General features: G+C 38.8%; 1 protein-coding gene across 1 annotated transcript in view; it reads right to left on the reverse strand.

Annotated features, from left to right (window-relative positions):
• eng (endoglin) overlaps positions 1-10,436 on the reverse strand; it is an 85,251-nt gene extending 74,815 nt beyond the window's left edge. The window contains exons 1-2 of the mRNA XM_017702892.2: positions 10,364-10,436; positions 8,105-8,326 (exon numbers count right to left, since the gene is read on the reverse strand). Of these exons, the coding sequence (XP_017558381.1) occupies positions 8,105-8,162 (58 nt within the window). The 5' untranslated portion in view covers positions 8,163-8,326; positions 10,364-10,436. The remainder of the gene's footprint in view (positions 1-8,104; positions 8,327-10,363) is intronic.
• Positions 10,437-16,565: the final 6,129 nt, after the last annotated feature.

Raw genomic sequence — 16,565 nt, forward strand, 5'->3', positions numbered from 1 at the left:
CTTGCAAATGTGGGTAAATACGATGGTCTTTGTGATGTCACAAAGGCATTGAATTCAAAGCAGCCTGGTTTCCATATATACTGTATGTATGAATGAATATAATTTAGTGTTTACATCCCATTTCAGACTCTAATCCTTCTCTCAGCAAGGCAAATTCAGCTTTCCATGACTCAGGTCCTTTAAGGGTTAATCACATCTGCACCTACAGCAGAAAAGTTTCCGTCAACCTGCACAGAAACTTCTCAACCTGCTAGCGAGAAAAACACCACAAAGTGGCACTGAGGACCAGGAGGAAATAATGCACAAACAGAGTCAGCTGAACGGCTCAGAAAGCAGAAAGGAGGAGGAAAAAAGAGAATGGCGGTGGAAGAGGCGGCGGGCTGGAGGGGGAGAGGGATTGTTAATTGCGATTTTGAGATAGAAATCGGTCTCCAGTCGCGTCACTGGGTCTCCCTGCCACCCTGTCTGGCTCATTTCATTGCGGGGAAGTGCCTTATTTGTCCTCTACACGCCATATTTAACACAGGGGGGATTTTTTTCCTCTCTTCCAGCCTCTGCTTTTTGTTTTTTTTCCTCTGCTTTTTCTCTTTTTTCCCCTATCTGAAGAAATGTCCATCATCCCTTAGGCTCTTTATTTCCCTCAGGGTCTTTATTTCCCTCTCTATTTCCACTCTATCGCTCCTTCTCTCTTGGCAGGGCTCCTTCAGAGCGGTAAACTGGTGCCATAGCCAGGCTGGTGGGTTTCAGTCGTTATGTAATAGCCCCCCTCTCTGTCTTTTCCTCAGGATATCAGTCCCTGTGGTTTCCCTCCAGGCTCAGCTACAAGCCCCCAACTGCTAGCTTTACCTCTGTCTCTCTCAATCTATCTCACTCACTCACATAGACTCACTCTCTGCATCTTTCTGGCGGCCTTTCACTCTCAGGGTGGGTGATGTGATGATACATTGTTATTATTGTGATAAATTATGGCACGATATTTTTTTACGTTTTAAGTATACGTTGGGGATGATCAGAACACTGAGCAAATGGATGGGTCATAAAAATACTTAGACCAATTATAGAGTCTATAAAAAAGAACAGCCAGTGTAACTGATTGGATAGCAGCCTGTTATGAGATCATCTTATTTTATTCCTTTATTTTTACCAGTTGTTTGACTTTTTTCCTCCTGTTCTGTCCTAAATCATTTAAATCCCTTTTAAATGTGGCGCTGCTCTGCTGCCGGTGCATTTTGTCTCTTCCAACTTATTCACACCAAAGGAACAGTATCATCTACAGTGCTGTGCAAAAGTCAGAGGCCCTTCATTTATTTCATTTCCAGTTGTTTTTCAGGAAATATTTCTGAGAAGATTCGATATAAGATGATCCTCTTGTGTGAGGAAGGAGAAAGTCAGAGTTCCCAAAACTGGAGTTTAAAAAGAGAGAAAATGGGGTGCCTAACAACCACCTGGAAGACCTGACAGACAACAAAGCTGTAATAAAGGTGAAGAATGACACACTGAACACTCAAACATCTGGTATTAGAATTAGTGGTTGATGCTTCTGTGTATTTTTATGTTAAAAATATTTTTTTTCCTGAGGCAAAAAAGGATGAAATGAATAACTTGTGCTTAGCAAGGGTTTTGACTGGATTAAATAAATAAATAAATAAATAAATAAAGGGTGGCCTTGGACTTTTGCACAGTACTGCATACTGTATATATATAATATACTGTAAATATATGTGGCTGTGGCTTTTCAGCAATAACTTGTGTTCTCTCTCTTATTTTTCATTAAAATGATTAAAAGCTACCGCTGACAGTGGCAGAGCATCATGGGGTTTTAGAGGCTTAATGGATATGGCCTTCACTCTAGGACCTGGAGGGCTGCAGGTTCAAATCGCAGTCACTCCCTTCATCTGTGGTTTAGACACAGAAGCTTTATACTAGTCATACTGAAGAGCACATCAGTATTTTAACCCTGTAAACTCTAAACTCTGGATCCACACGTTGGCTCTTCACATATTTGTTACATAATACTTCACAATACTTAATAATACATAGTAGATACTAAGTATTTCTCATTAGAAACAGAGTACCTCATATTAGTTATTCAATATTTCATAGTACGCCATGAGTAATTTAGTATTAAAGTGGTAGTTACCGAATATTTCAAAGTAGTTACAAGATAAATGATCAATTTTAGTACCTAATTCATATTAATTTCTCAGCAATTCTTAGCAAATACTTAATAATTCATACCACTGAGTATTTTAAATCTTATTACCTTGATAAGTCATGATGGTTACTGAGCATTTCATTGTAATTACTGGGTAAAAAATCTTCATATATTAGCAAGTGAAGAATAATACTGGGTTTCAAGAGGCTAAAAAAGTCCATGCAGCACAATACAACAAAGATATAAAGATACTTCAAGAAATTTCATCATGTGCGATATGAATAGTGACATATACTTATTTTTTTAGTTTTGCAAACACAATGGAAAGGAGAAAATGCATCAACAAAACAGTAGCACCACATATCGGGTTCCCATCCAATCAGCTACTATTGGTAACTATGCAGTTTATTCAGTTATGCTGAACAACAACTGGCTGTTGTTTACAGGCTCTGCAGAAGGCCTAAATCTGTCTTTTCTTTGTTCATTGTTCTAGATACTGATCGTACCCATCATATACTCATAAAAGAGTATTTTGTAAGAACAACGATGACATATCATCATAACTACTTGCTGCTCAGCAGAAGTATTGCATTCCCTGACCATTAAACCCATCAATCTGCTGTAATAGCCCTACATCTACACTGCAGTGGTAAAGACCAGAGGCAGGACTCAGGAAAGCTCTCTGCATAAAAACCTTACGAAGGTTCTTAAGACAAAACACTATGAAGTTCATAGGAATGTTCATAACGCAATTCTCAAAAATGTTCTTAAAACAATCTTAACTAGTATTAAGATTTTCTTATTATTAAGATTTTCTTAAGATCTTATGTGTGCATTGCTGCATTTTAACCATAAATGAGCCGTGATACATTTTAAATTTGAATGAACTTTGGTTTCTGTTATTTAGTTTAATGAAATCAGAGGAGAAAAATGGAGGAAAAACATCAAAACAAGCGTTCAAAAAATTTGCGAACAAGAACAGCAGCAGATTGGTTGGTTTAATGGTCAGTTTATGCAATACTTTTGCTGGGCAGCAAGTAGTTATTATGATAGCATGTGTCATCATTCTTTTTATATGATAGGTATAATCAGTGAGGCTATTGTAAGGTTAAGAAAACATTTAAGAACACAATATTCTAAAGAATGACACTTGTTCTTAAAATTACTCTTAAGAAAATAGAAAATAAGATCATTCTTAAGAAGTTATTTCAAGACTACCAATTTCTAGTGACTTTTTTCTTAAGAATGAAGTTGAGAAAAAACACATTTGAGAAGATTTTTCATGAATCCGGCCCCAGATGCCTAATTTTACTATCAGCCTCAGAGACCGACTCACATCAACTGCCACTTCAACCCTTATCGAACACCTGCAGCACCTGAACAGCTCCAGTAAATCAAGGCAATCATACCAGTCACCAACTAGCACCGTAGCTACAAACATGAAAGTAATGCATCACAATAAGTGGCTGTTTCACCTACGCAAAAAAAAGAGTAGCAACATACAATGTTCCAGTTTGGCCCGCAGTCAAGAATTCCACATAAATGCAGCAAGATGCACACCCACTGTTGAAAGAATGGACTGTTCTTTCAGCCAGGAGAGGTATTAATAACAACATCGGTTTCCTCATATTGAGCACAATTTCCTATGTTATATTCCTTCTTGCAAGGACAAAACTCACACGCAAATATCATTAAACATGCATCAAAGACCTGTCTGTCAAAATGTAAGATGCTTGTGATGATAATAAGCAATATAAAGAAGAAAACAGACCGATTTTCTTCAATGTCTGTCACATCATCTATAAAATTAGTTCCTATTAGGGTCATTCCACAGAAACGTCCACTTGTTGTATCTCTCCATAGGAGTCACTGGTGTTGCTGATCGTCAATGGTGTTACACATAAGAAAGGTAACGCCAGAGACAGAAACACCAGTGACGTTATCAATAGAAAATGCATTGTACAAAACGGCTGCTACAGAGCATCAAACCACACATTGTCAATCATGGAAATTCACAGAAATATGCTTAATTTAATCCATTTGTATTCTATATTTTCACAATTACCTCAGAATAAAGTCGGTCACACCAGTGACTTCAACTAAAAGCTTCACATGAAATTATGAGCTAAATGAGAAAATGTCTGATAACTGAAAAGACACGGTGGACTCACCATGTAAACAGGTAAGAGAGTCGAGTGATGTCATCAGTGTGATTTATATTTCAAAATAAGAGCTTTTTTGTTATGCAGTAACACCAGTGACATGACTCCTGGGGACCCCAACTTTTATTATACATTTTATAATATTTATTTGTCGTTTGTTTTCTTTATGTCTTTCAACTCATATTATAACATGGTCATGTTTAGATTATTGTAGTTAAAGTCCAGCACATCCAGCAAAACATGGCCCCACCCTTTACGCATGACTGTGAGAACAAGCACTTCTGTGGTGCCTGGAATTCTATATCATTGGTTTAAAACCAATATTGATGAACTGATGGATGAAGAAGGAGTGATTGTTAAAAGAAATCATAGTTTTATTTTAAAATATAAATAAATTGTAACCCTATCATGTTTTTTCAAGTGTAATATGTCTGTAAATGCTAGGGACACAAAAATAGGCGTTTCTGTAGAATGACCCATTAGAGTCATGCAGGTCCGTTAAATAAATGAATTTGCATTTAAAAAAACAAGACTGGTCACAAATGATAATATATTTGCCCAACGGCCTATTAGAGAACTGGATTTTGCATCTTTTTGGAGTAAAAAATCATAATTTCTCATTTCTAGACTAAGAACCATTCAGCAAAGTGTACTGAACTATAACTGTAGCAACCTATCAAAACTTCCAGAAAGTGAGGTGATCAACTTTTTTTGCCTTTCCAGAAAAGTGTGTCGATTAGTCGCAGTGATAAACATGCTGATATGTTTTTGTTATCAAGTTCACAGTACTTGTGTCCAAGTATATCATGGCCATTGTCAGTAGTTAAATAGAAATTCCACTGATTCTTCAAAAAGCTTCAGAACCGCTTGATTAAATGTTTAAGATGTAAACAGAGTCATTCAGAGTGGTTTGGTGTGAAACGCTCTGTCCTAGACAAACTTAGAGAGTCAGAATTGTTAACAGTGGTGGTGATAGGAACCAGACGTCCACCTCTAAAAGCTCTCTCACAGAAAGTTCTTAAACAAAATGGTTATGAATTCACTGCCTGATCTCTTAATACATTACTGTATGATAGTTTGTGATACAATTTTGGCTTAAAATGTGCTTTAGTCCATTTATTTTACTGTATTATTGGGGTACATGCAGAGTGTTGTGAGGCGAAATAGTCCCCAAAGAAAGCTTACCTTTTCAGATTTTCCACTATTTTCCCATCATCAACATTCCATATAAAACATCATATATACTCCTAAGACAAGTGTAGGTTCACTGGTGGTTTTGGACAGTAAATAAAATATTATATTCTATAATAATATAGATCATGTCTATATTACTGTGTTGTAGTCATGGTGACCCCATGGTGACCCCATGGTGGTTCCTATCACCACCACTATAGAAATCTGAACCACTCTGTTTACACCTCAACCCCTGAGTTAAACAGAAATGTTGAAAAATCAGTGGAATTCTCTGTCAAGGACGCTGAACAACAGTGTGCTTCAATACAAATGGAGCATCATAAGTCCTTTTTAGTGCAATGTAGTTTTTGCAGTAGTTTGTAAATGTGATACTGCTATTAGTTGTGCAGTTCCAACATATTAAACATCAGAAAAAGTGAAATATCCTGATACAAACTGTGTATCATAATATTATATTTCTGCTATATTACCGTCCCATCAACCTGTTTTGCTTTTACAGCCTTTGGTGAGTTCATTTGGTTAGATTTACACATTTCTATAGTGTAACATGCAGTGTAACAGAGTGAACAAGCCTTCTTGAGAAGGGTGCTATGTAATATGGATATCAATATATAAGTGCAATGCAGCAAATGTCTCAAAACAAAGGAAAATCTGCATAAATATGCATTAATACACAAATCATTACATTTAGCTGCAGTGGACAGCGTTTCCACTCTTACATCATCGGCCTTCCTTAAAGCAGTTAAGCATGTATTTGGGCCAAAGTTGGATCTGTTACCTCCTACAATAAGAGCACATTTGCACTGATCTACATGTGTCCCAATACTTTGGCAGGATAACAGTCTACAGGACAACAATGTGCAGTGCATTCAAAATGCCAAATGACTTAATGACTTGCATATGTGAACAGAGAGAGAGAGAGAGAGAGAGAGAGATAGAGAGAGACACGTTTTAATCACGAACATATATATTTGCACCATATAATGTTTGCAAAATTCCAGACGGTGCAATTCATACTGTTTTCCAGGGCTTTGTTAATAGGTATAGGCATGCTTTTACAGTAGGCCTCTGTATAACCCAATAAAGACCCATCAGAGAGCATAACACACACAAAAAGAAGAAGCTTCCAGCACTTTTGCAAAGAAAAGAAGCAGATTCAGCAGATTGTAAAGTATAAAACTATGAGACTAAGTGAACAGATATTCCGTATTGATTTGTTTGTTTAATCTAGCTTTGGCAAGATTGGATAAACATCAAAAGTGAATGAAGATATGAAAGTGGTGTCACGTATATCTGTATCATTTCTAAGGTACATGCTTTATTGATTTATGCAAAATCAAAAGTCTCCCCTACAGAGAACACACTTGCAAACGTTCTAGCAATTTCCTATTTTCAGTTTTATTTTTTTTTTCGCAGTATGCTAAACTCAGCACAGAGACAGAACTTGTGCATGAACTTTTGCAACGTGTTCACTTATTTTCACTCCGAAAAATCAGCAAAACGTCATCTTACCAGGGCGCCAAAACTTTTGCACACGACTATAAACACGCCTTCTGAAGTCCCCGTCTAACACATGGGAATATGTTAACACCCGTTTTGGCAGCATGGACCGTTTATCCTCACGCACCAACCCTAATGCGGTGGTGTGCAAAAGTTTTGGCGCCCCCAGCCAATGCATTAACTACATGAAACAAACAGAAGGTGCTCACTAAATTTAAGTTCATATTTAAGTTCAATTGTTTTCAGATAGAAAATCAACAAAATGTGTCATTGGACTGGGGGTGTTCACACTTTTGCATACCATTGTTACTATGTCATTCTTTTTTGTCTTTCTTTGTGCTGGACAAATGCCCGGTCTGGCACTGTGTGACAGCTCTCACGTTATTGCACTGACATGCACAGTCAGTCTAAAGTCCCCAGTCAGGGAATACAGAGCGCAGCACATCGAGTCAGTTCATATGCCATCTAAAGTAAGTTAGTGCCGAGCTCTGATATTGCAGTTCTGAAGTGTCTTACTGCAAATTTTCATCCCACATCAGCAAAAAAAGTGTTAGCACTTAAAGCAAGAAGGAGGAAAATCATACACTGCATTTACATCAATGAGCAAATAAAGTGACATCATTTTGGCACAAACAGCACTAAAAGTGAGTCCAACTGAAAGACGACAACTAAATCGATTATTTAATTCATGTGTCCATGTTTGACTCAGCACTTTGTTCTTCAGAAAGAAGCAATAAAGTGGGTTAGCACTAAAAAAGACAAGTAGAAAGCAGTACTGAACTGAATTTACATGAATGAGCAAATATAGTGAAGCCAAAAATGAGTCAACCTGAAAGACGATAACTATGTCCATTATTTATATTGTGTCTCCACTTTTGAATCAGCATCTTATGTTCTTTAGAAAAAGGCAATAAAATAACCTTCTCTTTCTTTTGGGTTCCATAAGGAAATGAGCTGTTTGAAGCTCTAAAACCATCCACTGAAAGGATACCAAAGAACACTGTCTGGCGCCTTTACTGTACCAGCTAGAACATCAAGGAAAACTCCTTTTGATTGTGTCTGAAACTCAAACGCTAACAGGTGGGGTTGTTACCTGAGGTTGCGGCGCTGAGGCACGTCAGTAAAGCCAGGAACGCAGTGATGCTCTCCATTTTCTCCAGCGTATCCCTCTGCGGTGAAGGTTTCTCCTCGGTAGCCGGCACTTGTGGACAGCGTGGGCTCTGGCGCAGTGGCAGGATGGGGAGGTGCGTGTGTGTGAGCTTGTATTTCAGCTGAGCTGAGTGCTCTAGTCCAGCCTTGACACTTCCTGGCGGTGCTGAGAAGGAGGCGGGCGTTAGCAGTAAACTCTCATGGGCCTCGTTTCAACTAAAGATCATGGAAGTTGCCTCTTTTTGGGCCATTACGCTTCTGAAAAAACTCTTTGGAACGACTGATTGGTGGACATTCCTGCTGACTGCTGCTGGCCAGAGAAAGGCTGAGGGGACCCCGGGTCATGACTTTGGCTATTCTTTCATTACAGAGTTCAAGTGTTTACTGATAAACAAGAATAGCTTCATGGCTTTTTTATGCTTTACAATAATGTTCTGCTTTAATGTTGAACTAATGGAGTCACTCACACTTGGTTATTATATAAACTGATTTAAAGATATGCTTTTTTTGCAAAGTATATCAAATTTTTTTGAATTAGTATCTCAGAATAATGACTTATTTTCTAAAAAATGCTGATGATTAGGTTGAAATAAGGGTTTATTATGCCAAAATAATGACTTACTTTTTAAAGTTATTTGAAAATGGTCACGAGTATCCAAATCATTTTAAGTCATAAAATAAGGCATTTTTCAAGACATTATTTATAAGTATTAAGTCAAAATAAAAGACATCATGTCAATAAAGTCACACCTTCAAAATACTGTCAATATAGTAGCATAGTAAATCATTATTCTGAGTTATTAAGTCATTATTTAGACATAGTACATCATTATTTTGACATGGTAAGTCATTATTTAGCAACATTAAGTCATTTGGGCAGAGCAAGTCATTGGTTTGAGTTACTAAGTCATTATTTGAACATAGAAGGATATTATTTTAAGATATAAGATTATATTATTATCTCTGGCAGGAATGGGCTTCTATATGTTTCCATCCTTTATTAATGTAATTTTAATTCTTCTCCCTTTTATGTCTTTGGATGGTCAGCTATCAATCCAGTGGTCATGGAGTGAACAGAGCTAAAGCTTTGTCCAGCTGCTGTTACTTCCCATTCATTCAGTAGCTGAGCAGAAACATTAATGCGACAGGCATTTTATTTGGCTTATTTAGAAATGAAAACTCCTGTCTGTCTTTATCTGGAAGGGGCACATCACAAACATAACGACCAAATATGAAACTGTCCTTTCATACCGACCGCTAGATTTTCTCTACACTCGTCCCTTATGGACGGACAGATTTGGTTCCGAGTGGTTTGGTTCAGACGTTCAGAGTGGTTTGGGGTGAAATGCTCTGTTCCAGAGAAGTGTACTGAGTCAGAACTGTTCCCAGTGGTGGTGATAGGAACCAGACGTTATGAATGCACTGCCTGATGACTGGGACACTGCTTTACTACAATTTTGAGAAGCTCTAAGCTGAACATGTATATTTTTTTTTAATCCGGTCATGGTGGAGGGATACATGCAGGGTGCTGTGAGGCAAAATAGCCCCAGATTTCAGATTTTCCACTGTTTTGCCATCATTAACATTTCATATAAAACTCAGAAGACACATGTAGGTTCACTGGTGGTTTTGGATGGTAAATAAAATGCCTATATTTGTGTTGTAGCCATGGTGACCCCTGGTTCCTATCACCACCACTGTAAACACATCTGCACCATTTCATACCAAACCCATCCGGATGACTCTGTTTACATCTCCAACTCTAAATTATACTGAGAATTTTCAAAACATTGGTGGAATTTCCTTTCAAAAGGCAGCTGAATGATGGCCAAAGTTTCTAATTCATCAGCTCAACACATGACAGTGATTATATGTGTGGTCAGTTCAGTAAAGCTGCTGTTGTAGCCTCAGCTGTAAAGCAGACTTTACAGCTCACTTCTCTCTGCCTCGCTCACGCATTACATAATAAACGCGTACAGTTATAAAAACATCCATACAAGGTCCGAAAACTGCCCCTAACACAACGATATCACAGCGTCCACTCTGAGAACTGAAGTCCAGCTGGGCAGTCCGGTCAGAGAGGCGCTCACATGAGAACAAAGTGAAAGCAGATCTCGACCAAAGACCAGACCAAAGGCTGTTAGCGCAATGAGCGGCTCTTCACTGGAACTCCGCTCGTTTTATTAAAGAAGTATAAACTCACCTTCTGACGCTGAGAAGCTCTTTCCCTCTACTTTAGTTTCCCACCACCAGCCGCGCCGTCCGCTTGCGCTATTCTTTTCCCACCCGTATTACGACAGGCCCCGCCCTCCTGCGCTGCGATTGGCTAGAAGTTCGTCATCAGAAGCGATGTGGAGCTATAAACATACAGCCCTATGAATTATTATATAATTATATTCACAGTCAATTTAGATTCATCTTGTAAAACGAGTCATTTTCACAGTAATGTGATGATCCATCATTTTAAAATGACAGTATCTCACAAAAGCTTACCCCTTACATTTTTGCAAATATTTTATTATATCTTTTCATGGGGCCACACTATAGAAACGAGCCTTGGATATGATTTAAAGTAGTCAGGGTGCAGCTTGTATAACAGTATAAATTTACTGTCCTCTAAAAAGAACTCAACACACAGCCACTAATGTCCAAATAGCTGGCAACACAAGTGAGGACACCTCACAGTGAACATGTCTAAATTGTGCCCAACTGTGTCGTTGTCCCTCCCTGGTCATGTGACCCGTTAGAGTTACAAGGTTCCAGGTGTGAATGGGGAGCAGGGCTGTTAAATTTGGTGTTTTGGTACAATTCGCTCATATAGTTCCCACTGGCAAAGAACTCTCTGAGGATGTGAGAAATAAAATTGTTGCTCTCCATAAAGATGGCCTAGGGTATAAGAAGATATAGCACAGTGGCCATACAGTGGTTTTCCAGGACAGGTTCCACTCAGAATAGGTCTCGCCAGGGTCGAACAAAGAAGTGGTGTCCACGTGTTCAGCGTCACATCCAGAGGTTGGCTTCAAAAAGTAGATGCATGAGTGCTGCCAGCAGAGGTTGAAGAAGTTGGAGGTCAGCCTGTCAGTGCTCAGACCATCCACCGCACAATGCATCAACACGGTCTGCATGGCCATCATCCCAGAAAGAAGCCTCTTCTGAAGCTGACGCACAAGAAAGCCCGCAAACAGTTTGCTGAAGACAAGCAGTCCAAGAATATGGATTACTGGAACCATGTCCTGTGGTCTGACGAGACCAAGATAAACTTGTTTGGCTCAGATGGTGTCCAGCATGTGTAGTGGAGTTGCATGACTGCTGCTGGCACTAGGTAGCTGCGGTTCATTGAGGGAAACATGAATTCCATCATGTACTGTGACGTTCTGAAGCAGACTATGATCCCCTCTCTTCGGAAACTGCACCAACTCAATAATGACCCCAAACACACCTCCAAGATGATACCTGCCTCGCTGAAGGTAAAGGTGATGGATTGGCTGAGCATGTCTCCAAACCTAAACCCAATTGAACACCTGTGGGGTGTCCTCAAGCAGAAGGAGGAGGAGCCTAAGGTGTCTAACATCCAGCAGCTCTGTGATGTCATCATGGAGGAGTGGAAGAGGATTCCAATATCAACCTGTGCAGCTCTGGTGAATTCCATGCCCAAGAGGGTGAAGGCAGTGCTAGATAATAATGGTGGTCACACAAAATATTGACACTTTGAGCACAATTTGGACACGTTCACTGTGAGGTGTCCTCACTTGTGTTGACAGCTATTTAGACATTAATGGCTGTGTGATGAGGACAGTAATTCTGTACTGCTACACAATCTGTACACTGACTACTTTAAGTTATATCCAAGTTTCATTTTAATAGTCATTTGAGCTGTGAACTACTAGCTGGTCACAGACTGGAACTTTGAACCTAGCATGCTGACCAAACTGCTTTTAGATGACGTACTAGCTAAATAGAATCTAGAATTATGAACAACTAGCTAAATGTCTTCTAAAATTATATACTACTAGCATTTAAGAACAATTAATTACCAGCCAATCATATTCTAGAATGATTACATACCAGCCCACCACATTCTAGAGCATTTAACTACTAATTAACCATATTCTAGATCAAATAACTGCTAGCCAACCACATTGTAGATTAATTGTATACAAGCCAACCACACCATAGGACAATTAACTACTAACTAACCACATTCTAGATCAATTAACTACCAGGTATACACATTCTAGTGAACTACCAGCCAATCGCGTTCTAGAATAATAAACTATCATATCAACCAATTGCATTGTAGAACAATTATTTATTAACCAATCACATTCTAGCTCAATTAACTACCAGCCAACCCAATTCTAGAAAAATAAGCGATCAGCCAACTGCATTCTAGAACAATTAGTTATTAACAGCCACATTCTAGATCAATTAATGACCAACCAACCACATTCTAGAATGATAAACAATCAGCCAAATGCATTCTAGAACAATTAGTTATTAACAGCCACATTCTAGATCAATTAATGACCAGCCAACCACATTCTAGAATGATAAGCAATCAGCCAACTGCATTCTAGAACAATGAACTACCAAATAATCATATTCCAGAACTATGGGCTACTGGCTAATCCTACCACAGGAGGGGCAGGTTTTGCCCTAATTTTGTTGGGAAAAAAATAACATGGTGTTGAAAGGGCAGCACAGACAAACGTCCGTTCGAAAACAGGAGGAAAAAAAATGCGGCTCCACAAGAGTGAAATTCATTTCCTCGCTCTTTGCTGTGGACTAAAAATAAGTTTTAGCTCTTAGTGCTCTTCGTTTCATTGTTGTCTGGCGGCTGGGAAACTTAGTCAAGGGAGAATAATGTAGGCTAATTGTTCATTTCACGAAGTGATCGTGTGTGTGGTGGTTCTCTCAGGCTGAACATCTAACAAACTGCTTTTAAGCCCCAACAAGAGCGTTGTTTTTAGAGGGGTCTTTTTTCCATCTTCATGTTAGGAGACCAAAGACAAGTGTGCAGGGACTGCATTCACTGTTCACTACATTAATCAAAAAAGAGAAATAAGGAGGGCCAGCATGCAAAAAGGACAAATATATATATGTTTGGCATTTCCTCAAGAGGTCCATGCTGCAGATGGACAATCATCACGCAGGCCAGAGCATGTGAGGAAGTGTGCACGTAGCCTGCACTGCAGTGGGGATCATGACCCCCAAACTACACCCCCAGGACCCCAGCAGGCATCAGTAACAGGAAGCGATCCTCTGTGTGGGTGTCCGTGGATCCCTGACTTCAATACATTGAAACAGAAAGGAAGGAGGTTTGGGTTGGTATGTTTGGTCGGCGCTTCGAGCCACGTGCTCCTACTGTGCTGGACAGTTTGGCTTTTTTCCTGCAACTGTTCTGCTCAGAGCAATGACTCATATATTCAGCTTTTTGTTTCTGGTCTTTGGTCAGGAAGGATTTCATGGACAGAGGAGGATGTCACTCTATACCGTCTATATGATGTGTGGTTCGCAATGAATGAATTGACTTGACACGGTGACCCAGTCAATAATGGACAAAACAACAAAATGTCAGTGTTGAATTAAAAAAGATGTCCAATCTTGAACTTATTGATATATATTCAGTTAGTTGGGATGATGTGCAAAATGTAAATAAAAAACAAAATGAAATTATGTGCAAATAATTTAAATATTACAGTAAATACATACATATTTTAATGTTTTCTGAAAAATATTTACCCATTTTGAATTTAATGGCAGAAACACATTTCAAAAAAGTTGGGACATGCTGGTAAAGTTGTGCAATGCTGAAGAAATACCTTGTGGTCAATTGGCAACAGGTCAGTAACTTGACTGGGCATGAGTTGAGTATTGAGTAAGGATCCCAGAGAGGCTGAGTCCTTCAGAAGTAGAGATGGGGAGGGGTTCACCACTCTGTGAAAGACTGGGTGAGCAAATAGTGTAACAAGGCAAGAATAACGTTTCTCAATATGAAATAGCAAATGAGAAATCTCTGTACACAAGGGACAAGGCCAAAACTAGTATTTACTGGCAATGATCTTTGGGCCCTCAGGGGCGACATATGTTGCCATTCATATGACGCCTTTTTCAGGAAAGGCCTTGATTATTTCAGCAAGACAGTGTCAAACCACCTTCTGCATGTATTACAGCAGCATGGCTGCCGTATTAAAAGAGTGCTAAACTGGCCTGCCTGTAGTCCAGACCTGTCACCACTGAAAACATTTTGCTGACTATGAAAAGAAAAATTATGACAAAGGAGACTCTGAACTGATGAACAGCTGAAATTCTATATCAACCAAGAACAGGAAAACATTTCACTTTCAAAGCTACAGCAGTTGGTCTACTCAGTTCCAAAATGCTTGCAGTCAAAAGAAGAGGTGGTGAAACACAGCAGTAAACATGCTTCCGTCCCAGCTTCTTTGGAACATGTTGTTGGCATCAAATTCAAATTGGGCATATATATTTTTCAAAAAACAATAACATTTCTCAGTTTCAACATTTGATATGGTGTCTTTTTAGTATTTTCCTTTAAAAATATGCTTTACATGATTTGCATATCATTACATCTTATTTTTATTTACATTCTGCACAGCATCCCAACTTTTTTGGAAAAGGGGTTGTATTTTGTGCAAATGTTGTAACATATGCATTTGAGCATGGCAAACGTTTGATGTTAACTTTCATTTAGTAATATTATAGATTTCTGCGGTTGTGGGCAAAAGTTTGGGCACCCCAGTCAAACTCCACATTGTGTTGATTTACTGCAAATACATGAACACATCCTACATTTACATCGTTTGCATCTTGATGAACAAAAAAAGGTATTTGCACCAGTGCCTTTTTATCTGTCTGTGTAGGTTATTCAAGGACGAAAATAAACAATCATAACAGCCCTGATGTTGAATGGAACAAAATCTCCTTTCTTACAGAAAACTTCTAAAAACAAAGCTTTCTAAGTGGTTCTTGTCTTGGGCTCTCTTTATTGTGTAAATCCTTTAATTAGCAGAACCTTTATATTATGTGGAGGTTCTTTTCACTCATGCATCTCAAATAGAAAAACATTTTTTCAGAAAAACGTCCACTGTAAGGTCCTTAATGGAACCAAAAGTGGTTCTTCTACAGCACCTCTTGTCACTGTACTGAGAGAAATGAAAGTGTATTGTTAGTGGGGCAGGTACTGGTGGTGGGATAAAAATCAACGTGATCTTAAATCATCTTGGAGAGAGACGACGCTGCAGGGGAAACAGAGGTCTATAGAGAACGCAAAATGTGTGCAATATCACTTTTGCAGCTATGAAGATGGCTTCTTGACACAAAACCGCAGTAAAACACAGCAAGCAAAGCATAATCTATCCCATTCAGGTGATATACTGTCTAATTTGATTTCTTTGAGAGCACATTCAAAAGATTTGCACACTGCTATATGACATGATGAGCCTTTATACATCTGCAGTTGTGATGCTCTGAAAATGTTATTTTAATACTTCTCCAGAAAACTTTTATGGTATTTTTATGGTACATACATCATACCTTGTGTTTCCACTGGCCACTTTATTAGAAACATCTACCATGTACTTCCACTCACTGGCCACTTTATCAGAAACCCCTATCTTGTACTTATGCATACTAGTCACTTTATTAGAGACATCTACCTTGTACTTCCTGTACGTGGCCACTTTATCAGAAACCCCTACCTTGTACTTCTGCATACTAGTCACTTTATTACAATATAACATAAAATATGGTACAATTATGTTCCCTGACTAAAGGTACTGAGATGTACCCTTGAGGGTACCACCCTAGTGACGTGAGGCGTACCATTCCAGTGGCTGTTTAGTACCTTTTTTCTAAGAGTGTACAAATGATTTTCTATGGACTATTTGATGATTATTTGATTAATCAGGGTTTTTAAAGAAGGTCAAACCATAAAAACTCACCTTTAAAATACTTAAGTAGAGAACTGAGCATACACCATGTAGACAGAAGTATGTGGACATTAAATCACAAGGTAGATGTTTCCAATAAAGTGACCAGTGGGTGGATGTACTATATAGGTGTTTCTAATAAAGTGGGTGAAAAGTGAGTGGAAGTACAAGGTAGGGCTTGTTGGACATCACTTTCCAAAACCATGTGCATTTATATGGATTTTTCCAGTGGCGGTGCACTTTACACCATTCCAGCCATGGCTTGGCACTGCACACAGTGATCTTAGGCTCGTGCACAGCAGCTCAGCCATGGAAACCCATTATATGAAGCTCCTGACACACATTATAGAGTCTGACACAACGTTACTGGAGGTTGACACGCTTGAAGGAGATTGCTAAATGCTAATTCTGTTACAGGGGAGAGAGCACAATTACACTGTCATGACCTCCCAGTTA

This window comes from Pygocentrus nattereri, chromosome 23 (assembly GCF_015220715.1).
Source record: "Pygocentrus nattereri isolate fPygNat1 chromosome 23, fPygNat1.pri, whole genome shotgun sequence".
Classification (NCBI taxonomy): Eukaryota; Metazoa; Chordata; class Actinopteri; order Characiformes; family Serrasalmidae; genus Pygocentrus; species Pygocentrus nattereri.